The following is a 20,920-nucleotide window of genomic DNA, read 5'->3' as shown; positions in this document are numbered from 1 at the left end:
ACTTTCCACTGTCTCAGGTACACCTGAATTGTGAAGGCAGCATTTCATATTCCTCCCCCTCTAGTGCTGTGCAGGCTGTAGAGCTCCCTCCCCTCGTTTCCCTGCTCTGAACCCACAAGCACATTCAGAGCAGGGGTTGTGCAGGGCAGGCTGCAGTCCCACCGTGTGACACAGCACTGTCACCCCATGCCAGGAGGTATGACACTGCATTGCCCTGCACAGTGGCACGCTGCTGAGGAGCAGAAGGACCCATTCCCCAGCTGCTGCACAGTCCCAAGAGCTTGGCAGATGCAACTGGTCAGCATCTGGCTCCTAGGACTGAAGAGCCAGAGTGCCATGGCATCCCTGTCTCATCAGTAAATCCATGTCCAGAGCCACACCATGAAGGGTGTGTCCAGAGCCACACTATTTCTGCAGCTCAGTGCGTTTTCTTTCAAGTCCTTACAGCTAAATTGCTCAGCTTAAAAGTTTTGCAGAGACTAACTGCTAAGTGCTTACAAAGTAACTCAGTAGATCTGAAATAATTATTAGTGTAATTCCCTTGTTTTCAGGAAAAGCTGTTCATAAGCACAAATCACTGTCTGTATACGTCACAGAAGAACTGGAGCCATGTTTCCTTCACGTATCCCGTTCCCATCCTGACCTAGTGTGGCTTTAGAATAAATATTCTCTGAAGAATTTAGCTTCCGATTAAGTCTACTTCCAGCAAGAGCCCTGCATTACACCTCATCAGAAACTGAAGAAACTTAAAGAAAAATATCCTTATCCCAACGGTGCTCACAGTTGCACAAGGCTTAGTACAAACTGAGCTAAAATACTGCAAGACTTAAATCAGCTATGCAAAGCCTAGAATCCTTGGAAGGTTGATAGCCTGCCATGCAATTCCTTACCTTCATATCAGGTTATTATCTTACTAGTAGGAAATGGGAATCTGACACGTAGCAAAACAAGACACTGTCTGTTGTAATACCTGTTTATTATATGCCAAAGAGTTTTTCCTGGAAATTATCTGTATGACAGCGAAGTGTTTGCTTTTGGGTTTAATTGTTCACCTACAAATTATTTGATACATTCTTCTGAACTTGGAACTGCTCAAATTTTTGCCTTAAGTGGATCCTATTGATATCTAGCAAAAAATATTGACAAACGCAAGTCCTTCCAACACTAAGGAAGAATTGGCAAACACTTTCCAGGTGGTAGCTCTGCAAAGAGCTTTCCTTTCCTGTGTACTTCATCCAGAAACAGAGACATGTCCCCAAGGTGAATCTTTACTTTGTTCTTTTCCGGCATTATAGCAAATTTTTCTAACAAACATTTTGTTTCAGGATGCCCAGCACATGACACTTGGCCAAGCTGAACATCCATAACTCTCCATGGAAACTCTCGTATCAGTAAGTATCCAGTTGTTCTAACTCACGGTTAGAACCTAAGAATCAAAGTTCATTTTTAAAGCTTTGCCCTGTATTAACAAATGAGGCTTCACAATGCTCAAGCATTCAAATGAAAGGATCTATTTTATACAAACAAAAACTCCAGTCCAGAGAAAACCATTCATCATTTCAAAGACTGTCAGCCATTACTAGACATATAGGTAAGGATTTTTTAAAAATGGAATTCAGTATCAAAGGCACATGTTCTGCGTAAATGTCAGACATTTTTACTCATTTTTCTACTAGAGTTCTGTGATTAAAATAAACATTTGCAGCATGAGATTTTTTTCCCTGCCTCTGAACAGTTTTAGGATCTGAATCTTGCTTTTAGAAGATCTGTCTTTAAAGTAGAAATCTAGGAATATGGGTCAAATGTGGCTTTTAAGGCTTGTTCATATTTTAATTGCATGGTTGCAGACTTAACAAGAGATAATTCTTCCCTCCTTGAAATTCAAGACATTGAAAGGTTAATTCAGTCTTCTCAGTTCCATTTCCTTCCGTCTGTTCCCCTTCCCACACTCTTCCCCACCCCCCCATCTGCAGACAGCTGAGTTATTTGAATTTTATGCAAGCTAGTATTCATCCAAAGGGTGAACACTATGCATCAGGCAAGCAAAAATTGCAGTACTGCATACTTGCATTTTTTATTTCCTATTTGATTTTCTCTGCATTCACCAGTTTGGGCTGTGGACGTACACACTCATGCCCCAAAGATAAATTAAACCTTGTGTTTCCCCATTGCTGGTGAATTCCCATTCTTTGCACTCATATGGAATCTATGCTCAAGCTGCTGTGGTGCTTTTACCTTGGGTTGAGGAAAGGCTACAGTTCACATTTCCACAATTTGTCAGCTGCCAACACAATCACTCTCTGCTGCTCCCATGTTATTTCATGGTGTGGTCACTCATACTCAAGGTACACTAATTCCAGAGGAGTCACTTTGACAGAGCTCAGGTTAATTCTAGGATGAAGACAGAGCTTTAATCCAACTGATTTTGGCACTTTGCATACATTTGCAAGGAAAAAAAAACATTAAAGTATTCATTTAAAATGTGCTAGTTCACTCAGGTTCTGAAGAAAGAGATGTTCACTTCAGATGCCAGGAGAGGTAAACAGTATCATCTTTCTTTTTTCTTTTTTTTTAATTTTTAAAAAAGAAACAGTGTTTAACATGAAATACTTGCAGCTTTCATTGAAAAGGCAGAAGTTAACAGATGTGGAACTTAGTGATTACCATTTTCTTACATAATTGTTGACCTTGTACACAACATGCAATACTTACGTGTTTGGCTTACACTGTATGACAAGCTTATAAAATTGGAAAATTATTTTGGGAAAAGACAATGGAGAAATACAAGTTTTTATTCTGTAAATTGCTCAGAGTAATCAGCTAGAAAAGATAACTTGGCTGCCTTTTCTGTTCCTCTGCTTCAGCAGCATTGTTTCCTTAAGCAGCTGAAAAACTTCAGTTTATCTTCTCCCCAAACATAACACCACTCAAGCTACCAGGAATCCCAGGCTATTGAGAGTGGAATGGTTTGGCGACACAAAGAGAAGTGCTGGTGACTAAAACCACATCCACAGCCCTGTGTCCCGGGAGTGAAGAATACCTCACCTCTATAGCTACCCCAGCACAGCACAGATTGTAACAACAGAACCATCTATTGTCCTTTTTCCTCTGGACAAAAGGAAAATCAGAAGTTACCATAAAGTTAGTCAGTCTCTGGATTTTATGATCTTTGATCTGTCTTTTCCTGGATTATGTTGGTTATCTATTTGCTGCACAGTGGGTGCCACAATTTTAATGGTAATGTTTCTCCTGCCTGAAGCAAAGAGGGGGATGAGTCCCAAGAGTGGATTGTTTAATTCCAGAGCAGCCAGCTACACTCAGAAAAATCATGTTTGAGCACACTCCAAATGCTCATCCAAGATTTCCCTGTCTTACTCCTTCCCCAAACTGCTGCTGGCACGAGATGCTTCTGTCCAGAGAAAGAAAGGAGGAAATAAATTTTTAAAAAGACTATTAGACTCAAACTCATGCTAAACTTGTGTCTCTAGACTAGTATTCATCCCAAACTGTCATATGCTCTGTAGCAGTAACTGATGTGACTAGCACATCACATGCTTTGTTCCCCACCCTGGCTTGGGGGGAGAAGCCTGTGCATGGACATTCTGTATTAATTCTGCTTTTTCCTTTAATAATTCATGCATGGGTCAACACATTTAGCTAGAAGGAGCCAGGCCACAGCCAAGTACTTGGTGCTGGAAGACACACTTTTGGGTCAGTTCTTGAGAAAGTTCTGTTGCAAGAATCTCCATCTGGTTTAACTTTTCAAAATTCACCCCCATACCAAGTTTTATAATATAAAAAAAAAAAAAAAAAAGAAAAAAAAAAGAAAGGAAATTTCTACTCCCACTCTCCGACTAGCTTATGTTTTCTCCTTTTGCTTCTGGTATAGACTTGTCTGAACTCCTCAGCTATTTGGAAAACATGGGACTGGAAAAAAATCACCCAAGGAGAAGGACTATCTACAACTGCCTCTCCTCCCCCCTCATCTTCTGCATGTACCTACCCTCAAGGTTCAATGGTCGTGATAAGGAAAATGAAACACCTTAGGTAATGATAAAACACCCAGTGTAAGACAGTGTCAAGTATTTACTCACTGGCAGTGCAGCATTACAGTGGAGAGCCTGCCAAAGAGGGATCAGTGCCTTCCTTACACCCTCAGGATTCATTGTCTCTTAGCCTGGGAACCTGTCTCCATTCTCAAACAGGGATATTTTTTTTGGCACAAAGACAGAACAAAAGGCACAAAGAGAACTAAGAAAACCCTTTCAGTGAAGCTGTAGTCTTTTCTTTTTCCTGTTCCCCTGAGGACTGGAAACCTTCTGAGGACAGCTCATAATACTCCCAATCCCGCTATCTGCCTGGAAGGTGCTCAGTGATCACAGGGACCTACAGGAATTAGGGTCCATGCAGATTCCAGCCCAGCTTTCAGCCTTGACAGATAGATCCCCTACCTTTAGTACCAAAAATATCACAGCATTTTGAAAATGAAATCACTGTTTTATTTGAGTGGGTGTGTTATTTCGAGACAGCACTAATGTGATTATAAAATCAGTTGTGTCAGCTTATTGGCTCAGCTACAGACACTGATCTGCTCAAGCGTCTGTTCCTCTACCCGGCTGCTCGCGTTAGGGTACTTTGTCCCCCCTCAGCTCCCCATGGAAGTAGACACCATTTGATTCCCACTGCTGCACCAAAGAGAAAGAAACCTCTTCAGGCAGTTGCCCACCTTGTCTCTGTGAAACTAGGCATTTCCAGAGCACCTCTTGTGCCAAACATGAGCACAGCATCCCCCAGCCCATTAAAGGCTACAACCTATACATATATATAGAGGAATATATAGCCAAGTGACAGCAGACAAGGGAGAAGGTCAAGTGGCAGCAGGGTCCAAAGCTCCCAGCCTCACTTTTCAGACTTTTCACTTGAGCTCCTTCTAAATGTTTCCTCTCACCTATTCCCGAATGCTGAGGGTAAGTGTTTGTTTTTCCCTGCTGCTCTGTGGGTGTCTGACAGACTCGGTGGCTGGTGCTGCCAGGCACGGTTTAATGCTGTCAATGGCAGGTGACTCACTGGTATCACAAGTGTCAGTCCTGGCAGGTTTGACTCAGCCCTTCATCTTTTGGCAACAAATTGAAATAAAATACAGTTTCCATTGTATGAGGCAGCTTTTCAGACAGAGCCATACCAGAGTAGCTTTACATGCTTTATATGTAGAGCATCTGTAAAGATTCTATACTCTGCACGCTCCACTGACTTTCTGGTTTTTCACATTTCTATACACTGGATCTGTGGATCTGTTGCCTCTGTGCAACATGAAGAAAGTTGAGGTTCATTGCCACCACAGTCATCCTAAGGCCAGATAAATGCCATGTTCCCCTTACTGAAGATGGTGGCTCTGAAATCCTGCAATTAAAAACCTGACAAAGAACAGCTTTGCTGTAAAATATTTCCATTACTATTGAAAAGAAAAAGCATCTGAGTAAGCTATTACCTACCCATCTTTCCCTCAAAGTATGCAATGCCCTCAGGCCAAATTCCAAACTTTCCATATGTAAACTGCATCCAGCTGTGTGTGCTGCACAGAGTATATAAACATGAGGTTTGAATCCCACACGAGCTGTGTTTGACCACAGCACTGACTTTACAAGCTACAAGAACTTGACAGGCACTTTATGCAAAGGTCAAGATGTTTGTTATGGAGATGAGTATCTCCTGATTTCAGCAGAGTGAGAACGTTTAATTTCTCATCATTATTGTTGAACCTTCCTCACAAACCCAACCAAAAATCAATTAAGAAGTTGGTTATCTTCAGCCTAAAAACCTAAACAATGTATCCCAAACTGTTTTAGTATTAGGTTTGCCAATAAATTGGGCAATTAAAGTGGTAGTGGTGGTGAAAACAAGCGTGCTCATCCTGTCTTAGCATGTTTAGAAGAGCCTGAGCTCTGCTGTGGATCCTGGGGGCAGAGCCTGTGACTGGACACAGAAAACCAAAAAATGAGGTTCTTCTGCTTTGCTGTTCTGAATACTTTGTCTGCCCTCTACCAATGAAAGAATGTGTGCTACTCTTGAAATTTAAGAGGTTTTGTCCTTTTAGTCTCTCTTCATAATCAGAATTATAATTATTATTTTTAAAAACGGACAAATATTTTAAAAATTTAAACTCATGAATTGCCTGGATTCACAAATCACTCAGATTATGTTTTAAAGTATTTTTTGGTCTTCTAAATCTCGTGTCCAGCCAAACAAGAGGTTAATGCTCTCTCTCTAAACAGACACAAAGACTCTTCAGTGCCAAATCTCAGCTACGGCTTACACCAAATATTCACCAGTAGCTGCCTTCCTGCTTTTTCCCAGGGGGGGTTTCAGTCAAGAACGCAGCTTTCTGTTCGTGACAACTGGTTGGATATGCGGGATGGAAGCAAAGGAACTGAGTCCTGACATTAAATATGGTTCACACACACAGTGATTTGGTGTGGTCAGTGCAGATGCAGAGATAACCAAGCTAGCCTGCACAAATCCCTTAGGCTGGGAAAAACCTTTAAGATCAAGTCCAACCACAAATCTGTTCATTGTTTTAGTTTAAACAAACGTGTAAGAAGAGGTCCTTAAGACACATTTAAGCACATTAAAACCATTTTCTCCATGCACATATATCAGACTCAAACCCACTCAACCTAAGCCCGTGGTGCCAACAGGAATTTCCACAGACCTGCTGGGGGTTCTCAATCAGCTGAGAGACATCTCTGTCCCTCTGAGATCATTGTTCAAGCTGCCTTACAATCAGTAGAGAAAACCAGATACTCCTAGGGCACAATTAATTTTATCCAAACTTCATTGCCTCCCTTCTGACTGTCATGGAGTCTAGACAGGAATTTCAGATGGAGACACTGAAAGGTACACGAGAAGAAACCCACACCAGTATCCAGGAGGATGCATACAGCCCTTCTCTCCCTGCTTCCAGATCCATGGGCTGAGGGAGGCACCCAATAAGTGAATTAACAGCTACCAAAACAGGGACAAGCAGAAATTCATTGTACATCCCTTTAGGACACATTCCTGGGTGCCACAGTGGTGCCTGGGCCGTGCTAATCTCAGACTTGGCCCCTGGTCATGGCAATCACACCATGGCTGTGCTGAGAGCCCTCCCTGGGCAGATGGGGATGATCCCCAGGCATGTTGCTGAATGCACCTACAATCCCCCCCTAAAAAACTAACCTGACAGCAGCAACCCCCAAACCTCAGCACTGGAATATAGTGGAAAGGGAAACTTCAATATGATTGTCATGGTAAATGAAAAGAACAGAAAAAAAGAAAAATTAAGATGTAATTTGGCAGGTTTCCATGTCAGTTTTCCCATTTCCCTCCCTCACTTTCTACAGGAGCAATCTGTCCTTTCCCTAAACGCTGAGCAATCCCAGCACTAAACTAATCAATATTAATAGCGATGGGTTCGGGAGGGGGGAGGAGGGGAGAGGAGGGATTACCCTGACCTTTTTCAACTCACACTGCCTCAGACGGCCACCAAGCAGCTGAAGAGAGAGCAGCCAGACGGTAATGCCATGTGGTTTTAGTAGCTTTTCATTTTTTAACATTTTTTTCCTTGTGAATATTTACTGTTGTCTCAGTGCAGATAGCAATGAAATCTGATTTTCTGCAGGAAGGAAAAATTATAATTACATCAGCCATCTCCGGGCCAAGCCTTGCCTTGATGGGAAACTCCACTGAAATAAAGGGAATAACACCCAGGCTGGATTTTAACTTGTATTTCTTAATAGAAGGATGAATTGCATTAGGGAAGTTTTGACAGGTGAAATACTAGTGTGCTTTGTGGATTTCTCTTTATTATAACAGAGTATAATCAAAGCCATTGAGCTGTGACTGGGATATGGAGCAAGAGCAAACAAAGAGCTGGGGGAACCAGTCCTCTATTGTTATGCTTAAGTGTCCACAGCAGCTCAGGGGATGGATGTACTCAGTACAAGGGGCTCAGAATGAAAGACAAATCCTATTAATTAAAAGAAAATCATAATTGAAGCTCTTTGTTCCTATTGGATTTGGGGTTTATTGTAGATATTCCAGTTAGCAGCATTTCTTAAAATACAGGTTAATGTCGGGGGCGCCGTGGATTACTGGCAATTAATCATTGTCTCTTTGTTACTGATTATTCTTGTTGCCATGTGCGAAATATGATTTTTAAAAATTTCATCTGAGAAAGCTAGAGAAAATTCTATTTATGCATTTCCTCTTTTGCTCTGAAAGAGCCAAGCCTCAGGGAAAGGTCCCAGATTGAGTGTTAGGTTTGTGGGGGTTTTTGAATAAACATTTTTATGGTATTTTTGTATTTTTTCTCTTGAGGAGAAAATGCTTTGCAGATGGCTGATATCACAGCACTAGCTAATGAAGCCATGGGTGTGTTTTCCCTTTCTTTGTCAGGACCCATCATGTCCGACAAACCAGATTTTGCAGAAATTGAAACATTTGACAAGACCAAGCTGAAGAAGACAGAAACCAGAGAGAAAAATCCACTGCCCACTAAAGAAAGTAAGTGCTTATGAGGCTATTTGAAGTACGAGAGCAAGGACATAATCCGTATTGCAGTTCATATGCAAAATGAATACTAATCACAGGATTATAGGCTCAAACTCATCCCTGACTTTAAGTGGGGATAATACTAAGACTCTATGCTAGGCTTCCAAGGATATCAGTAATTATAACCAAGGGTGCATTTTGTCTGAAAAACCCTTTCTGATGGGATTGTTCCTGCTTCTGCTAAAAGCAAGACCAGTGTTCCCACTGGGTGCTGGTAACAGGATCAATCTGTTTGTAATTACCTTGTTACCAGCCCCTCTGGAGGCACAGGGGAACCTTTGCCCATCTCTGGCAGGCCAGGCAGCATCCCCAGAGTGCCCAGGCTCTGGCTTTAATGTTATCAGGCAGATGAGCTGCTGCCTCCCACTGGTACCTACTGTCAGCCCTGGGCTGGAGACCTCCAGGCACCTTCTCTGGAATAAGGCTGCAAGCAAACCCATCTTCATCCTCATCTAACAGGCAGTCTCCCTCAGAAAAACACCTCTGAGCTTTTCTTGTGCAGGGAAAATACACACTGTGCACGGAGAGCTGTATAAAGCTGGGATTCATGTTCAGCTTCAGATATGAGAGGAGCATTTGGAGAAGATTTTGTGAGCAGTTTCTTTCAGAAGAATACTGCTAATCACTGTGGATGCGTGTGCTGATAGCCATGCACACACACAGTCCCTCAATGTTAGATACCTGTTTTTTTCCCATTTTATTACCCTTGCTAATGCTAAGTCTGTAAATACAAGAGGAGCTTTGCACACCATGAACTGCTCCCCTTTAGCTATGCAGATATGGGAATGAGTTGTCATTTTCAGGATGATCAAAACAACCAATTATGGATTTAACCATTCTCTGGCTTTAAGTATGACCACAGAAATTGGTGTCCTGCAGAACTACTATCACTGAATCACAGAATAGTTTGAGTTAAAAAGGATTTTAATGATCATCTTGTTTCAACCCCATGCCATGGGCAAGGACACCTCCCACTAGACCAGGTTGCTTCAAACCCCACCCAACCTGTGCTTGAACATTCCCAGGAATGGGGCAGCCATAGCTTCTCTGGGAAACCTGTGCCAGGGCCTCACGGGGAAGAATTTCTTTCTCACATCTAATCTAATCGTGCCCTCTATCAGTGTCAAGCCATTCCCTATTTTTCTGTCACTCCAGGCCCTTGTCCAAAGTCCCCCTCCAGCTCCTTTGTAGCTCCTTTCAGTGCTAGAAGGGGTTCTAAAGGCTCCCCAGAGCCTTCTCTTCCTCAGGCTGTGCACCCCCAAAACTCCCTCAGCCTGTCTCCATAGGAAGGCAAAGTTTATTGTTCATAAACAGTAATGCTTACTGATGGTGTTTTTGTTTCCTGTTTTTCTGCCAGCTATCGAACAGGAAAAGCAAAGTGAAAGTACAGCCTGAGTATAAAACTGAAGATGTGACTGCTGCTTCTTCAGTGGGGTTTTGGCTTCTGAGTTGGGTTGTTGTTTTATTTTGTCCTTCCCACCCCATATTTGTTGCTCATTTATTTTAGGAAACATTTGTTCATTTAATGTTCCCTGGAGAAGTTTGTTTTGTGTTTGTTGAAGAAGATACTATGTATTTGTATTCTTAAAATTATAATTCCAAGGTGTGTATCAACCCCATTACTTGGCAAAAAAAAAAGGCAATTTGCATAGAAATTGTTTTCCTAAACCTCACAATAAACAGGTTTCTTCTGACCAACCATCTTTGAGTCTTGCAGAAATCGAGTTTACACTGCAACTCTTACTAACATCCTTCCCCCTTTGTTTGCATTTCCACAGCAGCTCAGAGGTTTGGGCAGGTTGGGAAGGGTTACCCCAGGCACTCACAGGTCCCTTGGCTGGAACACAGCCACTCTCCATCATCTCTATCCTGCAGAATCCCAGAGCCCCAGATGGCACCAACCCACAGGAACCCTCCTGACTGGTTTCACAGCAGCCTGGAGACTTCACTCCCATCCCTTATGTCACTCAAGAGTGTTTAATGGGAACCCCGAGTGACAAACTGTGGGTACCAGGAGCTCTGCACTTTGAAAGCCCCAGCCTGGCAGCAGGCACGAGTGGGAGGGAAAGCCACTGCCCTGCTTCAGTCTTGTCCAGCAGTAGGTTAGAGGTTCCAGAGACAACTACCCACTTACAAATTCCATACCAAATTGATAGTTGGGCTGAGGACATACTCAAATTAACATTCCTGATGAAGAAAAGGCTGCAGCACTCTCTCTCCACAGCTTTTTTATCTAACTTGCATAGATCCAGTCAACCTTGGGATAACTGCAACACAAACACAGCCTTTAGCCTTTCTCATACCAAGCAATACAAGAACAAAGGAAAGTGGAAGGAAGAAGGAAAATTAAGTACTGCATTGATTTTTAGGGATGAGAGAAAGACCTTTAGCAGCACAGGGGTGTAAGACACAAACCTTCAAAGCAAGAAAGGCCTCCCTACATCTTCATTACTGGTGGAGCAATAACATCCTCACTGGTCTGCAGAGGACTTGGCAAAAATGGACTCTGGTACCAGCTCAGGGGACTCTCAATTCCATGGTATCATATTATCTCTGGAATTAATTTTCAATAATATTAGAAAAACAAGTGCTTACTCTGGGCAGATAAACTGCTGTTCCTGGAGCTTCAGTTTGATTCTACTTGTGCTGTGAAGTGAAAGTAGCTTTGTGTACTTCAGCAGAGTTAGTCTGGGCTTGTACCTGAATAAAGTGAGGCAGAACACAGCCTACAGGCTTCAGAAAACAGAAGGGAATGGAAAGCTCTTGTTCACTTAAGGGCTATTTGACATTGAATGTGAATAGTCAGAACTGCAATTAAAAGTAGAAGTGGGTCCACAAGACTATGACCTTTGCTGACAACAGAAAGTAACCAGAGGTGAGCAGGAGACCAAAGGAAAACACAGGGCAAGAGGACCAATGATTTCTGTCAGAGCTTTGTTACAGTGGTGGTGTCCAAAGGGCTGAGACTGCTGTTTCAATCCACATTCAGCAGTTCAACACTGCTGACGTTTTCTTTTCATGACCAAGAGTTTTTTTCACTTTCTCATTTGAGGACTCCTTGGCACCTGACTCAAAGGCATGTTTATTTTAAGATCAGCTGGATTTATTAATACTGATTTTTATATAAAAGGTAAGGAATGAGCTGAGGTATATAAAGGCTAAAGAATGAGGCTGAGCAACAAAGAAAACAGTGCTCTTTTCTTTGTGACTCATGCCCTCCCCTCACCCCTGCACACTTTGGGGTCAAGGAGCTTCTGACATTATTGAACTATTCCCTTTGATGATGGTTCCTTCGTGGAGGAAGCATTTAGAGATGGTACTCAGAGCAACACCACCCATGGAAATCTGTAGAGTTCCTACTGTTCAACCAGATTCATTCACCCCGTTACTTTCCCCAGGATGGTTTTTAAGCTCTGTCCTGCACTCAGCAGTAAGGCCACAGATGAAACTTTCTCCTCGGTTTTGTCCCACACGATGATCTCCCTTCATCTCTGCCAGTTCAGAGTATCTGCCAACTCACTCAACAAATACACTGCAAATCACCAAAAACTTCTTTGGCATCACTGAAACAGGGGCTGGTCTCTCTGCCCACAAGTTCTCCCAAAAATCAAAAGGTCTGGGCTGTGTCCTCAGCCTGCACTTTTTGGGCAGAACAGAAGAGAGGTCAGTCCAAAGCAAGAAAACAACAGAGATATTCTCTTCTTGCATTTGCAACATACAAAGGATTGGCAGCACAGCTCAGGTTTGCCCAAACACTTGGCTCAGGGCTGTTCCTGGTGCTGCTGCAGGGCTCAGCCTCCCCCCACAAAGCCTGCTCCTAATTTAGCTGTTTGAATTTAAAGCCTGAAACGGTAAACCAAACATCTCAGTGCTTTTATCCACACATCTCACCTCGCTAAATAGGCTGAGAAGAACTTTAGTCACATTCCCCACCCCTAGATCTGACTACAAAAGCTACAAACACCTGCACACCTGGAAAAACTCCTCAAGGTTAAAGGCCAGATCTTCCCGGCTTTCCCCCACCCGCCCCAGGTGGAGCACGGCTTTATGGCAGGGCTTGGGGAGTTCTTTCACAATTACCTGTTCACAGAGGTTCAAAGTGAAAAACACATTGCTGCACTACTCTGATTTGAGGAACATCACTCTCTGCTGCTGGGGGAGACCATTTCAACCTAGGAACTGCACCAGGAGATTAAAGTTTGTCAAATGCAGGGACAGGTTTGGCTCCCTGTTATCTTAACCAAAGAGCATTACAGCCCTTATCTGTGGGGCAAGTTGAGGACACCAACCAGGAAACTGCTCATTACTTCAGGCTGAGAAAGGGAATTTTCATCCTTCCAGGCATTACACAAGGAAATAATTGCTGCTGCCATTGAGAAGGAGCTATGAGCAAAGCCAAGCCAAGCTAAACCAAAGCAAACACCTTACTCACACCTAGGAAACACCTTCTGGGTGTTAACCTGACCTTTACTCCCTGGAAGAGCATCCTCCAGCTTCAAGGATCCCCAACAGCAACTCCAGGAGCTGAGGCCCTTTCCCAGCCTCCATGGTGATGAGCAGCTGAGCTTAGAGACAAGCTCATCAGTAAACAGAACCAGCTCCAGGTGGGAAACTTAAATATTTCTGCCAATTAGCAGCAGCCCCTTGCTGTTATGTAAAGGTACATAAACGAGGTGTTACCTTGTAGCTCCTCCAAGGGGAAAATGCCTTCCATGCTAATGCAGTTATAGCCAAAAAAAAAAAAAAATCATTATATGCAGATAAACACCACTTTCTTAGCATCACCATGAAGTTAGTTTTGCCCCCTGGATCCCAGGGATAGGGCCAGCCCTCTGGGGATCTTGGCCAAGTCCACCTGCCGCTGTGAGTCACCTTGAATTGTTGTGCACAGTTACAGCAAACCCTGGCTGGGTAAAGGAGATGTGCAGTTCTGTCGTAGCCCCAAGCCTTGCTTTCCTAGGCCAAGGATATGTGTGTTCCACCTCAGCTGGGGACCAGCCAAAAGGTCCTGGAGGTCCTGCCAGCCCCAGCTCAGATACCATGGCTGAGCCTCAAAGCACATTTGGGGTTTTTTCAAATATTTTTCGGTATTCTCTCTTATTTGGGTCATTAGCCCAATGACTGCTGAGACATGCCACAGCTCTACAGTAACGAGGGCAATGTGTTTTGGCCGGTGGTTTAACCACCACAACAAAAGGTGGGATGTTTTTGCAAGGCCAAGGCTGGAGAAGTCTTTGGAAAACACCTTTGTGTGTTTGTTCTGCCATAAGGGCTGGTCCTGATGCAGCAGATCCTGCTAAGGGAGGATCAGGGAAGGAAACAGGGGAGAGATGTGAGCAAATGAAGATCTGTAAAAGCCCTGCAGGATCGGGAGTCTGAACTGCACCGCGTGGGAAGGAGGTCAGGGGCTGGGAGTGCAGCCAGGGAGGTGCTCACGGCAGCAGAAACTCAAGGCAGAAGAAGCCAGGGTGGTTCTCATGCCTTTGCCTGGCTCACGCCTTGTTTTTCCAAAAACACGGGGTGAAAACAATAGTCTTTTGAATAGCACTAACCTTCTGGTGCCAGGCTGGGGGAGCCTCCCACACTGTGCACGGGCAAACAAAGCCACTGTGTCCTCCTGGAGCCCTGGCACGGGCAGCCAGCCCTGGCCTCTCCACCTGTTCCCACCCAGCGTGTCCATGAGTCCCCGGGAGCTCTGGCTGTCCCAGCCCGGGCACCGAGGTGTGTCCTGGCAGCATAGCCCGCTCAGGCTGGAACGTGAAAGGCTCCCGGGGCCGGCTGGGGCTGAGCCAGGCTGTGTGGGAGCAGGTGTGTGCTGTGCGGGGGTGTTTCTCCAGCTCCAGCCCAACGCCGCTCAAACTGACAGCAGGGTAAGCTCTGCTTCCAGCTCCTGCGCCGGGAGAGGCGGCTCCGTGTGCTCGCTGTCTTGTCAGGAGAGCTGCCTTGGGAAGGAACAGTTGCTGGTGATGGTTTGTGCATATTTTGTAAGCTGTGCTGACAACAGCTCTTGACAACTCCTACCATCAACTGCAAATCTCTCAATTCTTCGTGTTTGCTTCAAGGCCCGGGTCCAGAATTCATTCAATCCGTGGGGAATCAGGAAGAAAAGATGAGGAGGGGGGAGCAAAAGAGGGGGTTCTAGCTGCTCTGGTCAAAGGGACATGTGAAAATGAGGTCTCTTAAGGCTCCAACAATAGGGACTGAACAAAAAGAAGTAGAATTTTCAAAATAAAATTTAAAAAAATCAGGAATTTTAAGCTGGTCTCGTGAATTCAGAAGCCAACTCGGTATCAAAATTTTTGATTTGGTGAAGTTGCAACAACAAGGGAGGAAAAAGTTGTGTGTGACTCCAAGTGGGTGTTTTCAAACAGCATCTTGTTTGGGGAACATAATCCCTCTTGGTCTGCTTTATTTTCTCCTGATGCTGGAAATAATTCTTCTCAGAGAGAAGAACTGGGGTTTTATTTTTCTATCTAGTCACAGGAGCTACCTCAGGTCATGCCTGACCACAGCTGGTCCCCCCCATCCTTGCTAGCACCGGGAGGAGTCACCACCACAAAGTGTTAAAGAAACACGTGTGCAGGTCCAAAAACACACATTTCATTTAGCAATGAAGAAATCAGGCATGAGGATCTTTGGCTGAAGGCGTGTGCTTTTGGGGCTGAGCCCAAGGGCAGGGATGGAGGCAGCAGGGATGCCCTGGGGCAGCAGCATCGCTCCCACTGCCAGGACCCTTCTCTAAGTGGAGCAGGAGTAGCAACAGCTTATAGTATTGCAATAGCACCATAAAAATCATAATGGCTTTATAATAGCTCCAGCCTCTTCAGTGCTCTTCCAGATTCACCGTTTTATTTCTGTCCTGTCCAGGCTCTTATTTCAGTAGGATCTAGGTGACCCGAGCCCACAGTGCAGCTCCTGGCCGTGTGCATGGACTGCAGCACGGACCTCACCTGGTGCCAGCACTGGCGGCAAGGAGCACGGGCACTGGCAGGGAGTAGGTGTCACACAGCTTGTGCCAGCTGCAGTGCCTCACGCTGGCAGACATCCCCTGTAACGCTGGTGACTTTGGTGGCATCAATCCAGAGCGAGATGGGGGCAGCTACAATAACGTGACCTTGGGGGCAGGAAGGCTCTGGGTGCTGTTGCAGGATTGCTCTTGCCCACCCAGCTCCATCACGGCCAGATGAACCACAGATCCACACCAGAGGGCTTTTTTTTTTTTTTTTTCCCTCAATACATCTTGAAAATCCCAGGGCTTGGCCAGCCAGCCCGAGCAATGAGCAAGGAAAACTCCCCCGAGGTTGTTGCAGCAGCGGGATTGCTGCACAGCTTCCATCCCAGCTGCCGCTCGAGGTGCTCGGCTGGGGCACAGCAGCCTGTGCCACCCCGTGTCCCCACCCTGCCCCGGCCACCGGGCACGGGCTGGGGACGGGTGTGCGGTGCGGGGACGTCCCACAGGGGGGAGCCTTGTCACCAGCCTGCGGGGACACTGCCGGGACAGCGCCGGCACATCCCCGCGGCATCCCCAGCGCCAGGCACCCTCCGCTCCCGGCCCTGTGCCTGGGGGCTTCATCCTGGCGCTGGGGCTTGGCTCCATTTTCATCCCCCCAGGTAAGGAATGGAAAGCGAACTGCGTTCATCCTCACGGGGCTGGGCAGAGATCCCTCCAGAACCACCACAGCTCAGGTGTTCAGACCTGATCTGGGAAATCTGTTTCTAAAGGGTGTCACTGGGGAAAAAGTCAGCCCATGGAGTGTCCTAACAGTTCTCTGTGCCTGGAGGATGCTGATGAGCTGAACCCCTGAGGCAGATCCCCACCTTACCCATTCCCATTGGATCAACTTTAAACTGAATAGTAAAGGCCTAAAACTGGTTTAGTAAAACCAGAGACCTTGTAACGAGCTGTCATCCTTCTCTGACCTCGGGTAACACTGGAGGTGTCTCCTTCTACCTCAAAGATAAAGAAATGCATGGCACTACCAGACTGATGGAAGCAAGGTATGAACATGGCATCAATGTCCAGCTGCAGTGTGAAATGGAAATACAGAGCTCAACCCTGGCAAAGCAAGAGGGGTTTTCTTAGGGGTACCCAGAGGAAAGTGCCAGAGCCCACGTGGGCACCACAGGAGGAACAAACCCCACAGCAGCACAGGTTGCCCACTGCATTTGTGGGCAAAGCCAGTGCCAGAAAAAAACTTTTCTCCTCACTTTGTTTTCCCCAAAGAATTTTTGAAGTTGCTCTCAGTCCAGATTCCTCCAGAGGAAGCCACAGCTTTTTGCACTTGGAATCACCTCTGTCCAAAGAAACAAAGACAAATTTAAAGAAAATATTCATGGCTCAAATAACCATTTTCCTCTGTGAGTTTCAAAACCTCCCACACTGACTGTGCCAGACAGAGCCAGCAGCAACACCCATATCATCCAACTCAGAATTTAAGATCTTTGGGCTTGATCTGTGACATGAAATGGATGGGGGACAGGAGGGATGACAGAGCCTCAGCTACAAAGGGGTAATACAAGGACCCATGCTGGGAAAGGATGGGGAGCTCTGCATGAGCCAGGTTGTAATCAGTTAATTTGAGTTTGGCTGGGAATAATTAAAAAGGAGGTGATAATTTTCCTCTGTATCAAGTGCCCAATCTCTTCCTGGACAGGCTTTCACCTGGGAGGTGACACCTTGCCAGGACAGAGATTTAGTCCCTGCATGCAGATGCCCAGGCAGTAACCCATCAGCTGCACTGACACTGTTTGCATGACACTTCCTTTAAAGAGAGAGAGAAAAACAAAACACTTGTCCCTACTTTATAAGGCTGCTATGTAAACAGCCCTGTAGGTTTTGGGGGACACACCTAAAGGAGGCAGGTGAGGTGAGGCTGATCAGGTCATGGAGCTGCCTCTCCAGGGCTGACTGGGCAGCCAAGTCCTCTCCAGAGCTTTCCCCAGAGATGGGCACTGCCGCTGATAAGGTGAAATCCCCTTCCAGCCATTGTCCCCAGTCAATTGGGCTGGAGGGGTCCTGACCTGTCTCCCAGCCCATTGTCCCCACCACAGTGGGGCCATGCTCATCCACCTCATTCCTGATACATGGTGAGCCCATAGCAAGTTAAATCTACATCTTGAGCCCCATGCTCTGCCTCTTGTTGATGGAATAAAAGGTTCCCCACCCCTGTTTTCCCATTTCTAGCCTAAACACATTGTCCCATGCACACAGATCCAAGAGCTCTGCAATGCTCTGAGGGCCTTTTCTACAAGCCCAATCAGGATATTCCCAAAGCACCTTGACAGTCTGTGCTGGGAAGCATCAATGTCCCTGGCCAGCTTGCATCGAGAAAGACCAGAATTTGGTTCCTCAATTTTTTTTCCTTTCTGGAACCAAAAGGTACAGCTTGGAGCTTCCTTGGTGCTGGCTTCTATCCCAGGATGTGTTTCCTTCAGTAGAAGAGGCCGTTACCTTGGACTTGATTTTTTGTGGCCTCACTGATGAAGTTCACTGCTCACCTCATCATGCTGCATGAGGGTGTTCTAGGAGTCAGGGTTAAAAATAAGATGGAAAAACTGGGTGCATTGGTACAGCTGAGGGCACAAAATGCTGCTGAGAGACAGGACCTCCTTGGGATAATTTTTTTCACTGGGAAAGCACACACTAAGTTGGCTCTGTTGGGTGGTTTAATCTTGTTTTCAGTGAATATCGGGATACTTCTGTGTGCCAAAACAGGCATGAAGAGGACCAAGCCTGTGGGGTAGGTGTGGCACAATACCTGATTTCAGTTCCATCTCCATCCCCAACTACTATTCATTAATCAAAACATGTTCATTATACACGCGAAACTCCACCCAGCGTTGCCAGGTCCAGGTCCTGCCTCTGTTTGCTCCTGCTGGGAACTGCAGCAGTCCATAGGGACTGTGCAGCAGGCAGAACAATAGGGACATATTTTCCCCAATACAGGAAAGCTGAGAAGACTATAAATAACAATTCCTAGAAGAACTGGGAGTGCAAGAGGGTTGTCCCACGCCTGCAGTGCTCTGGGATGGAGTATCGTGCAGCAGGAGGACACATCCCCTTTGCCCTGCACAGACCAAGGGCTTGAGGGGCTTCCTGGGGCGAGCAGTGTGGGAGAACACCATAAAACATCCTCCACCTCACCAGCGAGGCAGTGGCTTTCTAATTACCCAGGTGGGTTTCTATTGTAAGGAGGGCAGCAATGCAGGATTTGACGCCAGGGCTCCGAATGTGTCACCTGCCAAGGGCAATTTACCAAGTGGCCTGTGCTTTATTGTCTTGTTGTCCACACAGCCACAGCAGCACAAACCAAGGCCCCACCCCTGTGAGACCTGCCACGCTGGTAAACTGATTTACCTCATGTCTGCTTTCCCTTAAAACCCACATTGCAGGGTGAAAAGGGTTTTTTGGGTGCATGGGGCTGTCTATACTATTGTTGTCTCGTTAATTAGGGCAGATACCAAAATCCTTTAGGATTTTGACCATCCCATGAAAAGCAGTGCCTGTTTAGTTACGTAGCAAGAAAATAAAAAACAAAGCATCAACATTTAATTAGGATTGTCGAGGGGGTCCAGCTGACACTCAGGACAGCTGGTCCCTCAGCAGCACACAGTGCAGGCTCTGGTGCTGCCTCCATGCTGGGCAGCTGATAGCTCATGAGATCCAAGCTGCCCAGAATCACTGACAGTGCACATTCTTCATAACCAGGTAAATTCCACAGAATTTGCCTTCCAGACTTTTTTTCCCCCATCCAGAACCAAACCAAAAGCAGGTCTTTAGGCAGTGGGAAAATCAAAGGGAAACCACCTTCAGCATGGTTTCTCGGATTACCCAGTAATGGGTAATGGGCTGTTCCCATGGGCAATGGGGGAGCATCCAGCTCTGTAGCCTCCAGAGCCCAGCTCTGCTCAGTGACTTACAGAGAAAAGCACCAAAACCAGCTTCTAAATAGCTCTGCCCAGTTCAGCTCTGCCAATGATCCACCCTGAGATCTCCAGACCACCCATTTCTGTGCCTAAGTTTACCCAGCTGCAAACAGATGTGTACATTTAATCTCTTCTACTGCAAGGACATTGCATGAAGTGTTCTGTAAGTGCAATTTATTAACACAGCAAGACCCAAGTCTGCTTTTGCCTAAGGTGGAAATGTCAAGCAGCGATACAATTGGGATCACTGCACTCATTGCTGGGTGACCTGCAGAAGTGCTCACTCCTGCTTGCCAGGCCTGAGCAGTTAAAGTGGAAAAAACCTGGAGCAGTGTGGGAAGGCTTGTCTCAACATGCTGCTTTGTTTGCTGAAAACTAGTGCAAGTGACAACGTTATGAGGGACTTTTAAGATCACTGTGACTTTAATTAGAAAGGACATTTTTAATAGCCTGGGCAAAGAGCTGTGTGGTCCTGCCAGCGGCTGCTTGCAGCACAGCTCACGCCCAGGGACACTGTTATTCCTCTGGCATGTGATAGCAATATCATGTGTGAACTGACAGAGCAGACATGCCAACATTTTTTTTTAGCTGCGCAAGCTGTCTCAGACAAGAAAAAACCCTATCTATATGGCCTCAGGGGCAGCCAGACACAACCCCCCAAAATTGCCTGTGTGCACATAGAAAATGCATGCAGATTTCCAAGACCTTTGCATGGGCTAAATTTAATCAATGAAGTTCCCTGATACATGGGAAACACTTCATTCCCAGTAATTGTCCTTTGACAGCTCTAACAAGTAGGATCTGTTCAGGATGGTAATAATTAAAATGCTGACTCAACGAGGGTTTTCCATGCTGGTGGGACTGCACCAGATTTGTGCTCACTTGGAAGGTATTTTGCATCTCTGCTTTTCAACCAATCTGCAATTTTAATCCTCTGGTTACAAACGGGTTGTTTGTGGCTTTGCCCAGCTGACTCCAGGTTTCCCTTCTGCAGAGTCTACAGGGAGGGGGCTCCCCCCTCACTTGCTGAGGAGCAGCAGGACAGGGAGAATCCCTTTGCTTTCTGCAGCCAGGAGCAGTGAGGAGCTGATCTGTCTGCTCTGGGCAGGAGAGCCAAGTGACAGGTCACCAGCAGCGGGAGCTGAGCCCACAGGCCTGCACTTCAGACACCAGCTGTGAGGTGTCAAACCCCAGGTCAAGCTGCCGGCTCTGCAATGCTCTTGAGCATTTCATGGCAGGACACAAAGCTACTTCTCCAAGGTATTGAGGTGCATCCCCCTGCCTGGACATTGCACTCCTGGCTGTGGCCATTTTCCTCAGTGTGAAGATGGGGTTTGTCCCTTGTGTGTCCCCTTCTGCTTGTGGGGCAGCTCCCTAAATGCCATGTCCAGTGCAATTCCATTCC

The 20,920-nt window shown here is 45.9% G+C and overlaps 1 protein-coding gene across 2 annotated transcripts; it reads left to right on the top strand.

The window, feature by feature from the left end:
- Positions 1 to 7,445: 7,445 nt before the first annotated feature.
- Positions 7,446 to 10,288, top strand: LOC106857365 (thymosin beta-12-like). Of its 2 annotated transcripts, XM_014883378.2 has the most exons (3): positions 7,446 to 7,551; positions 8,434 to 8,541; positions 9,947 to 10,288. In XM_014883378.2, the coding sequence occupies exons 2-3, from the start codon at positions 8,442 to 8,444 to the stop codon at positions 9,982 to 9,984; spliced, it is 138 nt and encodes a 45-aa protein (XP_014738864.1). In that variant the 5' UTR covers positions 7,446 to 7,551; positions 8,434 to 8,441; the 3' UTR covers positions 9,985 to 10,288. The 2 variants fall into 2 exon arrangements, with proteins under 2 accessions (XP_014738864.1, XP_088029802.1); XM_088173676.1 differs by lacking the exon at positions 7,446 to 7,551 and having other exon boundaries at positions 8,358 to 8,541.
- Positions 10,289 to 20,920: the final 10,632 nt, after the last annotated feature.

The sequence above is a fragment of the Sturnus vulgaris genome, chromosome 15 (assembly GCF_052056855.1).
Source record: "Sturnus vulgaris isolate bStuVul1 chromosome 15, bStuVul1.hap1, whole genome shotgun sequence".
Taxonomy (NCBI): domain Eukaryota; kingdom Metazoa; phylum Chordata; class Aves; order Passeriformes; family Sturnidae; genus Sturnus; species Sturnus vulgaris.
Note: the sequence above shows the minus strand (reverse complement) of the source record. Positions and strands in the feature narration are given on the sequence as shown.

Coding starts and splice junctions, on each gene's coding strand:
- LOC106857365 (XM_088173676.1), top strand. CDS start 8,373: ATGGCTGATATCACAGCACTAGCTAATGAAGCCATGGGTGTGTTTTCC. Junction 8,542..9,946: donor TCCACTGCCCACTAAAGAAA/GTAAGTGCTTAT, acceptor TTTTTCTGCCAG/CTATCGAACAGGAAAAGCAA.